Source organism: Pseudonaja textilis, chromosome 1 (genome assembly GCF_049901715.1).
Source record: "Pseudonaja textilis isolate UNSWEBS1 chromosome 1, rPseTex1.2, whole genome shotgun sequence".
NCBI classification, from domain to species: Eukaryota; Metazoa; Chordata; class Lepidosauria; order Squamata; family Elapidae; genus Pseudonaja; species Pseudonaja textilis.
In genome coordinates this window covers 71,707,367-71,722,820 of record NC_141990.1, presented here as the reverse complement: position 1 = coordinate 71,722,820, position 15,454 = coordinate 71,707,367, and the positions used below count along the sequence as shown (strand labels likewise).

General features: G+C 38.6%; 1 protein-coding gene across 2 annotated transcripts in view; it reads right to left on the bottom strand.

Moving 5' to 3' along the window:
- The window catches only part of CAPN9 (calpain 9), a 38,435-nt gene extending 29,656 nt beyond the window's left edge, over positions 1 to 8,779 (bottom strand). The window contains exons 1-2 of one of the 2 annotated variants that reach the window (XM_087937775.1): positions 8,627 to 8,779; positions 8,278 to 8,504 (exon numbers count right to left, since the gene is read on the bottom strand). In XM_087937775.1, the coding sequence (XP_087793901.1) occupies positions 8,278 to 8,490 (213 nt within the window). In that variant the 5' untranslated portion in view covers positions 8,491 to 8,504; positions 8,627 to 8,779. The remainder of the gene's footprint in view (positions 1 to 8,277; positions 8,505 to 8,626) is intronic. The other variant, XM_087937765.1, reaches the window with a different exon arrangement.
- Positions 8,780 to 15,454: the final 6,675 nt, after the last annotated feature.

Sequence of the window (15,454 nt, the reverse complement as noted above, 5' to 3'; positions counted from 1 at the left end):
ACTGAGTTCAATGGCTGCTCAATCCATGAATTCAAATGACAACATCAAAACCACAAGGCTCAGGGATAAAGAAGGGATTCTTTGGCAATGGTTTATTTCATATTTTTATAGTGTCTAACATAAGCATTTGTGGGGAAGCAATGGACAGACTATTAAGTAGTTTCCATTAACCGGGGCATGAAAACAAATCCATTGTGCTGAAAGAACCAAGTGAGGAAAAGAATAACTGTTTTGAAAGTGCTTCAATGACCCTCTAAAAGGATGCAAATGACCAGCTGTCTGCAAGGAATATAAATCCTTCCATTCCTCACTACCCTGTAAGAGCCGAAGAAGCTTCTTGGATGAGAAGTAAAACATTTTCAAAAGGGAAAAAAAAACCCCGTTGCCTCCTGAAAATCACTTTGGGCAACTCTGTTTGACAAAATTGTGCCATCCATGCGTCCAGAGCAGGAGGTGAATTTAAATGCCTATAATTTGTTAATTGCGTGGTATTAATCGGGGGGGGGCCGGGGGAGGTAAAAGGTTTACTCCCCTTCCTGCTGTCTAGCTTTTACTAAGCTAGAAAATGACACTTGATTTCAGGTACTCAAATTCTCTGAATTCTGAGTTCTGGGACCAGTTTTAGTACAGTACACAACAGAATACTTGTATGCACAGAGAAGTCTGATTGAAACCAAAGAAGTAAAATCTAGATGCAATGAGTAAGCATATTTATTGGACAAGAACCATAGTTGATGGACAACTACTAGAATGGTTTACATAATACATGAAAAGTAGGAGACCACATTAATAATAAATATACCAGCACATTAATGTAAAGCAAAAACAAAACAGCATGAGCTTTTGGGAAAAAATATTTGCAATGTTTAAGAATAGAAGTCAGAAGAAATCTTGAAATTCAAGAGATCACATTCTTATAAAAGCAGCTGAACTGAAAGTATTCAAAGCAATCAGCCCAAAATAGACAACAAAGAAAACCAATATTTGTGGGATGAAGTCTGACAATCTAGGTTGACTTTTTCCACCTTAATTATATTAGATGTTTTGGACCACCCTTCCCCAGGGGTGGGATTCTACCAGTTTGCACCTATTCGCTAGAACCGGGTGTTAACATTCTAAGCAGTTCAGAGAACCGGTTGTTAGAAGAAATTATTGGCCTAATCCTGTAAGGAAGGCAGGAAGGAAACATTCTGGTGTTGCTTACAGAAACTGCCTCTCTGTTAACCCTTATTACATTCTTGGTAGGACTAGACTTCCTGTCTCAGGAACCTCTCTGGAGTTTTTTTTCCTTCCTTTGCTGGCACTTTGCTTGTGTGGAGTTACAAATTCAAAGTTACAATGGCACTGAAAAAAGTGACATGACCATTTTTCACACTTACCATTGTTGCAGCATCCCCACAGTCATGAGAGGCCAGGCAAGGAGATGTGTGCCTCGATGTGAGTGATATTGAGTTGGCAACACCCAGCCAATAACATGACCACCAAGCCATGTCCACCCAGTCACATGACCACCAAGCCACATCCACCACCTAAGCCATGCCCACAGAACCGGTTGTTAAAAATTTTGAATCCCACCCCTGCCCTTCCCATAAGCCCTAGTCAGCTTGATGCACTACCTACGTTGGCTGAAATGTTAATCAAACACATGTGGTGGGAATCCGTTTGTGAAATGCTAACTGAAGACCCAACGTTCCTACTTCTCATTTATACCTATGTGACAATATGTAGAGATATAACAAAGCAGAACAGTTCACATGGGAACAGAGGCTCAGAAAGAAATAGGCCATGAAACTTGTCAAATTTCTGGCGCAGACATCTGTCATGATGATGAGGTTATGACTGAGGATAATGTTGGTGATGATTTCAAGCTGCCAAATCACAAATAATCCAAGACATATGTTAAAGGCTACAAGAATCTTATGCATGTTTGAAAAATAACTTTACCATCTTTGGAAGAACAGCTAACTAAATTGTGAGGGTATTTGATTATCTAGGACAACTTTGTATTTAAAAACTATATTAGGCATAGAGTTTGATTTCAATTGGAAATCATCTTGGATTGCAATCATATACAATACCATTGTAAAACACCCAAAATTTGTGTTATAGGGTTCATATCTTAACTTGACATACAGCTTAAAATTCAACAGGCACAAGTGGACGTTGATTAGGAAATGGATATGAGATAAATAACATTATAAGCTTCTAATGTTGTATTAAAATATATTAGTATTATGAAATTTTCAATTTGTTACATCAAGGCAACATACAAAAAAATAGGAAAAAGCATAAAATCAGGCAAGCCCAAAGAGAAAGTCATGAAAATACAAAGAGAATTAAAATATCCCATTTCTCCCATGAGTTCAGAAGTTACCCTAGCCCAGGGCCTGCTGAAAGAAGCAAGCTTTTAAACCCATAGCATACTTTAGGTAGGGCTGTGTGGACTTCAAGGATGGGGATGTGCTCTGAGGACCCATAAATTTGTCTCTGTTTTGTTGTAGGACAGCCAGAAACAATAAAGTAATTAATTTGTTTGACTCTCACCCTAATTCTGAAAGGCCATCCTCTCAGTCTTGGGGTAGACTGCTGGTGCAGCCCCCAAAGATTGTTTCCTGTTGTCAACCCTGTTCTGTCGCCAGTAAGAGACTCGCAGACCGGAGTTGACTTCAGCTCTTTAATAATAAACAGTCACTTCAACTGCAGTCGAACCGCAGCAGCCCTTTTTATAGCGGCTGCTCCATGGCTCACAACCAATGACATTTAGTTAAACTTCCCACCGCTATAGGCGGCCAATCAGAGACTAACGTTATTACCCAATCGTATCGTTGCTTCTGCTAACCAATAGGAACATCGCCCTAGAAGTCTCTATTTAAATACACTACACCCCCCACCAGGTAGGCCAGATGAAAAATCAACTCGGCAAGAAGGCTGGGACAATGAGGGTGGGTATAATAACAGAATCTTGAAAATCTGATTGTTCTGTTCTCCTTTCTTTTATATCCATTTGAATCAGGGAGGTTTCTCTCTGAGTCATTTACACATACATTTTCTGCTTGTTTTGAACTTAAGTCATGTTTCCTCCGCAACATTTTGGAAACAGATCTGGCCAGTGTGTTGATTCTGGAATCTGAACACACAGGATTTTTTTTTAGAAAAATGTTTTCCTATATGTTTTCAACTTGTTTATTACTTCCATTAAATATTTGGAGTTAGACTGAAGTTGGGTGGGCCCCTAAATCTTGGTAAATAAATACAATTTAAATTCCCATGTTCAGCAAGTAATGAGATAAGAATATGTTTCTCGACCTGTTCTTTTGTCAACTCCTCCTTGAGGACACAAAAAACTAGATAAGAATTAACAACTGAACTTTATTTTTGTGGACTGCTCTGAGTCATATCAAGTGGCTTACACCTGATGTAAAATAAATAGACATAAAAGAGCACTACACCCATTATTAGATACTATAAGGTGATAGCTGGATCTGGAAGTAATCAGAAACTCAACATATAACTTTCTTAAACTTTTGGACTTCAATCTATCAACTTTTCTTTGTGCTGGGATTAGCATTAATCTTACCTTGCCATGATAGAACCAAATAAAATTTGTGATGACAATGTGCTTAAATTTGACAAAGGGAAATATTATCATGCTTAGAGTATATTTTTTAGAAGTATTGGTTATTTTTATACGGAAGAAAGAGCAAAAGAAACAGTCTCTCTCTATTTAATTTTCCGTAATGAATACTCAGAATAAAATATGACAATTTAAAACACACTTAAATACTATTTAATGTTTTTCTTAATATTCTTGTGCTTAGATAGCATATCCCACACATAAGCTGAGGTATCTCTGCCTCTTTCTGGACAAGTAATGCTGTTCATGGTCTGGAGGTTTTTAAGTCTGGATGGGGAGAAACTCGCTGGGCCTGAATCAGAGCAAGACAGAGTGGTTGCTGGTTTTGGGCATTTTTTGCCATTTTTGACTCTAGTTGGGGTAACAATCTGGTGTGAATTTGGGGTTCCTCTTGGACTCCTGACTCCTGCTGGAAGACCAGGATAGGGGAGCCTTTGCACAAATCCATCTTATATGGCAATTGTACCCTATTGCTGGACCCTATAATCACTCATAGTTACCTCATGTTGGATAACTGCAAGGTGCTCTACATGGGGCTGCCCTTGAATGCCATCTGGAAGTTGCAATTGGTTTGGAGTGAAGTAGCAGTTGAAGTTTTGGGTGTCCCATGAGTCACCCAAGTAACAACCCTGCTGTGTGTGCTACACTGGCTCCCAGTTGCTTTCCTGGTGTACAATTCAAAGTGATGGTTGTCACCTTTAAAGTCCTACTGGTACTTACTTACTTACTTACTTAAGTACCAGTAAGTAAGTAAGTACCAGTAAGTAAGTAAGTACCAGTAAGTAAGTAAGTAAGCGAGCGAGCAAGCAAGCAAGCAAGCAAGCAAGCAAGCAAAATTGTATGGTAGAAATCCAAGTAAAAAAAATTTTTTTGCCCAGCTCCTGCAAAGTGATTCATAAGGAAGTAAAAACATTCTATATAGAGAGTTTTAAACAATACAGTACATTCAAATAAAAGACAATGTTTCTAGGCGATTTCTTTTTGTTACAGTTGTTAAAAGTGTGATTCAAAGGTTTTAAATGTTTGTACGTAGAAGAATTACAAGCCATGAATCAAAAGTAATTTATTTATTGAACATGGCATAGATTTACTCATGGAATTTGTAGAGTAAGAAATTACTCTGGTATGTTAATTAGGTTCATAAGGGTGTATTTTTCAAAAGTTACAATTTAGGTAAGACATCCCCTTATTATAAATCATAGGGAGAATAAGACTGTGTTCTGAATCTACATTGTACCTGACAGGAAGGAAAAAATGAAATACCTTTTCACATGTATTCTGTACAACTTGCAATGGCCTCTTGGAGGAATAGTTATTTTATTAATCTGCATAAGGAATTCAGAGTGAATAACCCTATTGTCATAACCTCACAATATTCCTGTGATATAATTTACAATTCAAGGGGCTCGTTGTTCCCTTTAAAGTCCTATATGACTTAGGATCAAGTTGTCCAAGGGACCATCTTTTTCAAAGAGCCTCCTACCCCAGAGGTCTCCAAACTTGGCAGCTTTAAGACTTGTGGACTTCAACTCCCAGAATTCCACAAGTCTTAAAGTTGCCAAGTTTGAGGACCCCTACTCTATCCATTTAATTCAATCCAGCAAATTGGGCATGCCACAGAACTTGTCAGCCAAAGAGTGTCAGTTGGAAGGAACTAGAAGATGGCCTTTTTCTGCTGTAGCCCCTGCCTTACAGAATATCCCCCCACCCACCCAGAGATTAGAATGGCCCCAACCCTGTTGCCCTTTCTCAAGGCTTTAAAAACTTGGCTATGAATCCAAGGCCTGGGACTCAGAACATGTAAAAGCTCTGTTACTTGCCTTTACCTTCAGTTGATTAACTATCTCGGCTGCTCTTTGTGTTTATTTTCTGGATGTTTTTACTGTTTATTGTTTTTAATTGTTTTATAATTTATAATTGTAAGCTGCCCAGAGTCACTTGACTGTGTGAGGCAGCTACAGAAATTGATTGATTGATTGAATGAATGAATAAATGTATGAATGAATGAATACAAGGAGATTTGGGGATTGATCCAAGATCAGGATTGTAAGCATGAGGACTCAGAGAAATTTCCATTCTGAAGTTCATCACAGACCTTAGGAGGAATATCTTCCACAAAAAGCATGAAACTTGAAACAGTAGGCTGGTAGGCTAACTGCAACCAAATAGGCACCCAATAAAATATATTCTACTTATGTTCACTAAGCAAGCCAGCAGACATTTGAAATGCCAGTTGGACATTAGTACTTGAGAAGAGATTTGCAACATGACAACTTTGTTCCTCCATAATCCTTGCATTGGATAGTTACAACTTCAGAAAAAACAATTGCAACCAGCCTGCTTTCCATAGAAAACCTGTATATTGCACAGGTCAGAAGGATGGCTGAAAAAAATATCTACAGACTTCACCCCCCACATCCTGGGTGTAAATTGTTTCAACTCCTTCCCTCAGGACATCACTATAGGGCATTGCATGCCAGAACAACTAGACACAGGGACAGTTATTTTTTCCTCATGCCATCAGTCTGCTAAACACCTAATCTTCACAGCACTGTCTTATATCTAAGCATATTAACCAGTGGTGGAATTCAATTTTTTTTACTACCGGTTCTGTAGGTGTGGCTTGTTAGGTGTGGCAGGGGAAGGATACTGCAAAATCTCCATTCCCTTCCCACCCCACTAACCTGCTTTCCAGCTCCATTCTCCTGTGCAGGGCAACAAAAGAAGCCCCCACCGATCAGCTGGGACTCGGGAGGCAGAGAACAGATGGAGGCACGGCCAGTCAGAAGTGGTATTCAGTACCACTCAAAATTTCCACTACCGGTTCTCCAGAATTGATCAGACTCTGCTGAATACCACCTCTGATATTAACTCATGTTGTATGGGTGTGGTATTATTATTATTATTATTATTATTATTATTATTATTATTATTATCTTTTCCATCTTCTTTACTTCCCCCTCTTATTGGTATCATTATTATGATTAACTCTGTTGCTTTGCATGTACACTGAGAGCTTTTACACAGAGACAAATTGGTCAAATAAACTTATTCTATTCTATTCTATTCTATTCTATTCTATTCTATTCTATTCTATTCTATTCTATTCATTCCATTCCATTCCATTCCACTCCACTCCACTCTTCTCCTATTCCTATTCCTATTCCTATTCCTATTCCTATTCCTATTCTTATTATTCCATTTGATTCTTTTTGGGGGTGTTGTTTGCACACCAGCTAAGTGAAAATCAGTCAATAGCCAAAGAAGACAAGAAATAAATGAAATGTGGAGCAGGAATAAATGAGATGTGACAAATGCATTGGTCTGGCTTTTATTCATGCATCTGTTTTTTTTTCTCTACCTCTTGATACTTTCTTGAGCATTTGCAGATATAGCCAATGCCATTTTCATCCAAAATTCATAACCACTGCCAGGAAAGCTCAAATTCTGCACTTTATCATATGTGGGTCAATCTGATCCTCAGACAAAATAGTAGGGCATCTTCAATAAGACACAGACTGTACATTTAGCCAGAATAGAGAGCTAGAGGAAGAAAGGGCAAGGGGAAACCCAGCAGTCCTATAGAAAAGCAAATTTCAAGGCTAATGTTCAAGAAACATTAGCCTCTTGATGTCGCTGGTGAAACTGATATCTCTGGAGAAATAGACCAAATGTAATACCAATTGGAAATTCTTTTTTTGCATGGGAAATTGGAAAAAAAATTAAATATTTTGACATACGAATTTAATAACTAGTAATATTTATAGATTATTTTAAAAATAGATGTTACACTGTAATGATAAAGCAGGAGTTGAACTCAGGTTTTATCTACATCTGCTGTTCAAGAAGTTGGAAGTCATCCTTTTTTCATATCTTTGTTTCTTCCTATATTTTTTATTTTAGTGCACTTTCTTTATCCTGTCTTCTCTCTCCTGATGATTAGTTTTTTGTTTATCTATTTTTCCTTTAAACGTTTTAATAAAATTACATGAAAAAAAGAAAGAAATACCAGCCACTTCTTGTGAAACTCATGATACATCACATATTTAACAATTATCCTGAGGGAGAGACATTTGTCTGATTTTGTACAAATTTCAGCTCATAGAATTTTGTATACATTTCAGCTCATAGAAAATGTTGCAGAATACCTTATGCCACTAGACTCGAAATTCTAGACCTAGAAAACCTAGAACTACGCCGCCTTCGGTCGGATCTAAGCATAGTATATAAAATCATACATTGCAGTGTCCTACCTGTCAATGAATACTTCAGCTTCAACCATAACCACACAAGAGCACACAAAAGATACAAACTCAAGGTTAATCGCACCAGACTTGATTGCAGGAAATATGTCTTCAGCAACAGAGTAGTCAACGTTTGGAATACTCTACCTGACTGTGGTTTCTTCCCCAAACCCCAAAAACTTTAACCTTAGACCGTCTACTGTTGACCTCACCCTTTTCCTAAGAGGTCTGTAGGAGGTGTGCATAAGCGCACCAACGTGCCTATCATTCCTGTCCTATTGTTTCTTTTATTTTTTATTTTTCTTATATGTATCCATGTATCCAAAACTATGTTTTTACTTATACCTATTTATTATCTTGTAAACAATTGACAAAAATAAATAAATAAAATAAACTTACCCCTGGTCTTTTCCACACAAAGGGGATTGGTGGTTTGTCATTGTAGAACAGGGAAGAGTCGTTGGCTAGGAAATCGCAATCCTCAAAGAGGGTGCCCTTCTGTTGGCATTCCAGCTTCAGCTCCTGGTAGGTTTGGCCACTGGAATGTGTGGCACAAGCATTTTGGGGCACAGGAGGAGCTCTTGAGCTGGGGTCCCGGTAGGTATAAGGCATAGCTCTGCTTCTGTCTAAGAAGAGAAGGAAGCAAATAGCTAAAGGGGGAAATTCTACAAATTCTACAAATGACTATCCTGAAAATGACAGCAAAAAAAGAGAATGAATCACATTGCCCTTAAAGGAATATATTTACCTGCAGGAAAGAGTTTAGAGGGGAGAAAATTACCTTTCTTCTTGCCTAAATGGCAGCTTGACAATTGTGCACACCAATGTTTAAAAAGCAACACCCAGAGAATAAACAGTGAAAAAACTTGTTTGGCTTCTTCATGTCCATCTCCAGCTACCAGCTACCTGCCCTCTGGTACAAGTCATACAGAGGGTGATTGATAAAGTCGCTGGGGACTGACCAAGTAGTAAAGGAATCGGCTGCCACTAGGAAGAGAAGGGTTGAATGCTAAAGGGAAGCCTGGGACCTTGCTTTCCTGCATGGCTGAATCTGAAAAATGTTGTGGAGCAGGAAGATCTCAGGACATACATATACATGTGCTTCTTGCAGCCTTTTGTTTTCCATCAGATGCACCAGCTTCCAGAACAGAGGTCTCCAAACTTGGCAACTTTAAGACTTGTGGACTCCAACTCCCAGAATTCTGGGAGTTGAAGTCCACAAGTCTTAAACTTGCCAAGTTTGGGGACCCCTGATCTAGAGGAATCTATGCTATAGGCAGAAACAGCTTGCCAGCATCAGAAAATATGGTTCTGGGCTAATTATGACACACATTTGAACTGGATTGCTTCCAAAGGAAAAAAAGAGATTTTCATCCATACGAAACAATGCAACCAAATTCCTTCCACATTAATGTCTTAAGGCACTCTAGCCATTGTTCTGATGAAATAAAAGCAGCATGGTTTTTTATACATATAAAATGTATGTAAGTGTATGTATGTATGTATGTATGTATGTATGTATGTATGTATGTATGTGTGTGTGTGTGTTTTCTGAGGTTATATATATATATATATTCGTAGATTTTCACAAGTACAGGGATGCAGGTCTTGGCATGTTCAGGTCTTTTCCCAAGTAAGATTGAGACCATCTTGGCGACGTTTCGACAAGGTCCCACTCGTCATCTTCAGGCCGAAAGCACCAGCCTGAAGATGGCGAGTGGGACCTCGCCAAAACGTTGCCAAGATACTCTTAATCTTACATGGGAAAAGAATACACCTAGTCATTCATTCATTCATTCATATATATATATATATATATATATATATATATATATATATATATATATATATATATATATATATATATATATTTGTTTTCTGAGGTTCTCATGGGTATTTATATGTAGATCTTTGGTTGTTCGGGTTTTCTCCCGCGTAAGATTTGAAGTATCTAGGCAACGTTTCGATGAAGTCTCATTCATCATCTTCAGGCTTCTGTCTCCATTACTCTGAGAAGCACAGAGCTGGAGACAGAAGCCTGAAGATGATGAATGAGACTTCATCAGCGTTCTAGATACTCAAATCTTCTGAGAAACCAACAACAAGATCTACATATATATATATATATATATATATATATATATATCTGAAGTCTTCGTGGGTATTTGTATGTGGATCTTTGGTTATTCGGGTTTTCTCTCAAATAAAATTGGAAGTATCTAGGCAACGTTTTGATGAAGTCTCATTCATCATCTTCAGGCTTGTGTCTTCGGCTTTGTGCTTCTCAGAGTAATGTGAGCTTGCAGCTGCTTCTTCCTTTTAACTGCTAGTGAGGGTGTGACTTGATTGGGTAGGGGCTTGGCTGTGTTCTGATTGGGTGGGGGTGTGTTCTTATTGGTTGGGGGTTTGGCTGTGTTCTGATTGGTTGCGGGATTGGCTGTGTTCTGATTGGCTGGGGTTGTATTCTATTCAGGTGGGGGCTTGGTTGTGCTCAGGTTAGTCTCAGTTGCCAGGGGATTTGAGCTGGTGAGCTGTGATCCTGTTGTTTGGCTTCATGTTCATGGTCATGCCACATCTTCATGGTGGACGTCAGTTTGCTTCATCTATGGGTCGGAGGGGTTTGAAGCGGGTATTGATGCCACTGTGGTATGGCTTCTGGTCTGTGGTCGTGTCTCACCATCTACCAGAAGAAAACACATACAAAACTGCTATCTACATGCACTCTCACACCGCCACCCAGCACAGATCAATTCCGTAGCTGAGACACTCATCTCCAGAACAAAATGCTTAGCCGATGAACAACACCTAAAAACCGAACTACATACTCTCACTAACATACTAACAGCCAATGAATTCCAAAGAAAGAAGATTACCCACCTAATCCAAAAAGAAACCCCAACCAAAATCCAAGACAGAGAACCAGAGAATGGCAAAGCCCTCCTCCCATATATAAAAGGCACTACAGACAAAATCAGTAAGATCCTCCAAAGACACAACATTAAAACAGCATTCTGCACAAACAGAAAAATATCCACCATCCTAAGAAAACCTAAAGACAAAATTGAGTTAGAAAACCAAGGGTATACGAAATCCCTTGCACCGCCTGCCCTACCACATACATCGGACATACTAACAGAAGAATAAGTGCACGCATTGAAGAACACAAGAACTCAATCAAAAAAGAAGAACCGACCTCTTCCCTGGTCCAACACCTCAAAGCCACAGGACATGAGATTGACTTTAAAAATACCAGAACTATCGCCAAAACCGAACACTTCAACAACAGAATAATCAGAGAAGCCATAGAGATAGAAAAACACCCACACAGCATGAATAAACGAGATGATACCTCCTGCCCACCAGCCATTTGAAAACCCACCCTCATTAACAAATGAGTACCTAACATGAAGAATGACACCAGACCCATGCCCACGAGGACCACACAAGATGCGACCACCACACTTTCATGTAGAAAGCAGACTCACACCCACACAGAAGATGAGACACGACCACGAACCAGAAGCCATACCGCAGCTGCATCACTACCTGCTTCAAACCCCTCCGATCCATAGATGAAGCGAACTGATGCCCACCATGAAGATGTGGCACGATCACAAACACGAAGCCAAACAACAGGATCACAGCTCACCAGCTCAAATCCCCTGGCAACTAAGACTAACCTGAACACAACCAAGCCCCCACCTGAACAGAAAACACCCCCAGCCAATTAGAACACAGCCAAGCCCCCACTCAATCAAGTCACACCCCCACTAGCAGTTAAAAGGAAGAAGCAGCTGCAAGCTCACATTATTCCGAGAAGCACAAAGCCAAAGACACAAGCCTGAAGATGATGAATGAGACTTCATCGAAACATCGCCTAGATACTTCCAATTTGGCAGAATCCCATCCGCCATCATCAGGCCCCTGCACTGTGTTCGTCTGTGAGTCAGACTTTTACAGTTGTTTCAGTTTAAATTTGGAGCTAACCTATTGCTGTGCCAGAATGGTTTTTTCTTCATCCTGATTGGTTGGGAGTCTTGGTCTGTGTTTATTGGTCTTGGAGTTTGTTGTGTTCTGCTTGATTGATGTTTCTAATATCTTCTGTCTGTATTGTGGCTTTTTTTGTGTCTTGATTGGCAGGCAACATTGTGTTACTGTATTGGAGGCTTTTAGTGCAGCCTGGATGAACACAAAAATGCAGTAAAAAAGCTGGAACACACTTCCTCACTAGTCCAACACATGAAAGCTACAGGTCATAGCATCAACTTCAATGGCACCAAAACCCTAGCCACTATAGAAAACCCCAGCCACAGAATTATCAGAGAAGCCATAGAGATTGAAAAAAGACCTGAAAGCATGAATAGAAGAGATGATTCCACCAGACGGTCAATCATTTGGAAGCCTGCACTCACAAACAAAAAAATCTCCACACTACAAGCCAGGCAAACACCTGGGCACAAACAGATCCCCCCTTATACCTCCAGCTCAGACACCCCAACCAGGCACCTAGATGAAACCTAGCTTCCTAACAAATGACAGCCATCCATTTACTTGGAGCCAAGCTGCACTAAAAGCCTCCAATACAGTTACACAATGTTGCTAGCCAATCAAGACACAAAAAAAGCCACAATACAGACAGAAGATATTAGAAACACCAAACAACTGTAAAAGTCTGACTCACAGACGAACACAGTGCAGGGGCCTAATGGTGATGGATGGGATTCTGCCGAAACATTGCTACAACTTTAAAAGCACAACTACAATGACGTGGGAAAATACCCAAGCAAAGCTGAATACCATACATGTAAGTACCCGCGAAAACTTAAGAAAATATATATATCTTATACACACACATATGCATGCATTCTCATAATGTATGCATTAAGTTAAAATATTGATATCCCATTTTTCAACTTTCTGCAGTAGCTTACAGATAGCAAAATTAGTAAGTATTAGTAAGTAATTAGTAAGTATTATAAAATGCAATTATAGGCAATTGCAGCAAAAAAACAACAACCCTGAAGCAGTATGATACATCTGTGCCCCTGATTAATTAAGCAATGTTGAGGACATCTTATCCCAGTGCCTGGAGAATGTGAGTGTCTAGATGGGGAACAAAAGGCTTCCACTGAACCCTGGCAGAGTGAACCTGGATTTTTGGATCTTCTGGTTCTGGACTATGAATCTTTGAGGCTGGATAGGTTTACATTGGCCCAAACAGACCCTATGCATGACTAGGGCCCTCCTGGACTCATGATTCCTACTCAAGGAACAGTGGCAGATGTGACAACCCCATGTAAATTATCCTAATTGCGCATCATTTGTGCACAGTCCTTGATTGAGAGGCCCTGCTCATGTCACTTGTACCCTAGTCGCCTCCCAATTAGACTATTGTCAGTGGTGGGATTCAGCCAGTTCTCACCGGTTCAGGCAAACCAGTTTTTAAATCCACCTCAAAAGTTTTCATAACATAATAAAAAAATACTATTTGAGAGTAATCCTACAAAAATATGTAAAGGACAAGGCAAAGCTGCAGTTATGTCACTGCCTCCTGCAAAATGTTAGTCATATATTGTTTGACCAACCAGTCCTGTATTTCTTCATTCTGAGGTGAAAGGTGAATGTATTATACCTGATTCATATCTTTTTATGATTTTATGGGGAACCCAGTTTTAAAATCAGAGGTTAATATTTTCTGAACTACATACCTAGCATTTGGAATTTGAGAACTGGACAATGTAAATGGATCCTCCATGTCCTACTATGGTGAAAGTACTGATATTGCAGCATTTGAAAGATGGCCCCATTCACTCAACGGATTTGAAGACCTGATTGTATCTTCCACCTATGAGAAAAGTGCCTATAGATGTAAGCTTTGTATGGACAAATATAATAAAATATGGGAGTCATTTTTACAACGTAACTTAGGTTAAAAAAAACCCACAGAAAATATTATTATATAAATATATTAGAAACATATATGTCCTTGAATAATAATTGCATTAGATAACTATATATAGAATTGTAATTATTTATTGCTAAAATGATTTTTCTCTCTTTCCTGTGTTTTTTCCACTTTCTTCGGGCTTTTTTCTTTGTCAGTATATGTATCTTTATCTTTCCATTTTGTTTTTTCCCCATTTCATGTTTTGTTTTTATATTAAAATCAATAAAAGAATAAATAAAAGAATAGTGGCATTTATATGTTGATGTTCCAGTATGGTTAATTTTGCTGTATGTATTAATTACTGAAGGCGATGGTGGATCTGACTTTAAGCAATTTTAGGTTAACTAAACATCTTCATCAGTTACATTTAGGTCATACATTTAAATTTTATTTTTACACAGGTTGTTTAACCTTACATTCAGTAACTCAAAACATGAATACAACTGTATTTCAAAGTTCTCTTCAGGGTTTTCCTTGGGATTACAGTGCTTTTTGTTTGTAATCTGTTCATTTTTCAAAGTTATATAATTGCTTTCTTGCTTTTAATCCATAGGCATCATTCCATAAGAGCTTTATATAACTGAATGAATCCATGGGCCTAAACTTATTTAAATTGCTAATACATGCAATTTATTACTGCACCAGAAATGAAATGATTTCTAATTGAATTATGGTTTGGGAAATGTCTCATTTTGAGTGTTTGAGCTTTGATTATTTAGAAAAATAGCAAATTAGTTTTTGTGCATGCGGCATTAGCATACATTAGGGCAGAAGAAATACTAGTACTACAGTATGCTGTGAATTGTGAACATGATAGTGAGTAGTTTTCCCACGCAGAAATTTGATTGGGATTTGGTTTCTTTGTAATACTTAACATGTTAAGTAACACAATCCAATTTGTAAAACTGGAAGCCACTGGAAGCCATACAATACTTTGAAATGCTGCTTAAGGAAATAGTATCAATAAAGGAGAATATATGTAGCTCAGGGTAGAAATGAGGGGTCCTTGGTGCTGTCTGAATTTGCTTGTTTTCTTGCAGACATTTTGTTACCCAAACTAGGTAACATCATCAGTGCTGGTAAAGAGTGTGGCGCCAATTTTGGAAGACTGGTTTAATATATACTTACATCTATATTTCCCATTCACGATCACAAGGGGGCAGTAACATCTAAGAAGAAGGATTAAAACCCTCCCATTCCCAAGGGACAAAAGAAATAAGTAATTTTTATCTATGAATTGACTTTGAGTTTGTACAAAGTGGGAAATGGTGATGGATAAATGAACCTACGTGCAAATTAATTATTTGTACATTCAGATGCTGGGCTTAACTCTCTCTTTTGTTCAGTAAAGTGCCATATTTTGCAACATTTTTCCATATTTGGGGGGGAGGTTTATTTAAATAGAGAAATAAAACTGATTTGCGATGTAATTTATTTTTCTAACCAAGCCCGTTTTTCCCTCCTTTGCTAGTGGCTGAATAACCCCAATTGGCAAACAAAGTTGGATCACATTTGGCAAGGTCCTATCACAACTGGATTGCCTGTACAGTAAGGTAATCCTGTGGTAGAACAGAGTGATCCAGTACCACCCATTTGATAATAAAATAGTGAAGTATAAGAACCTGCAGA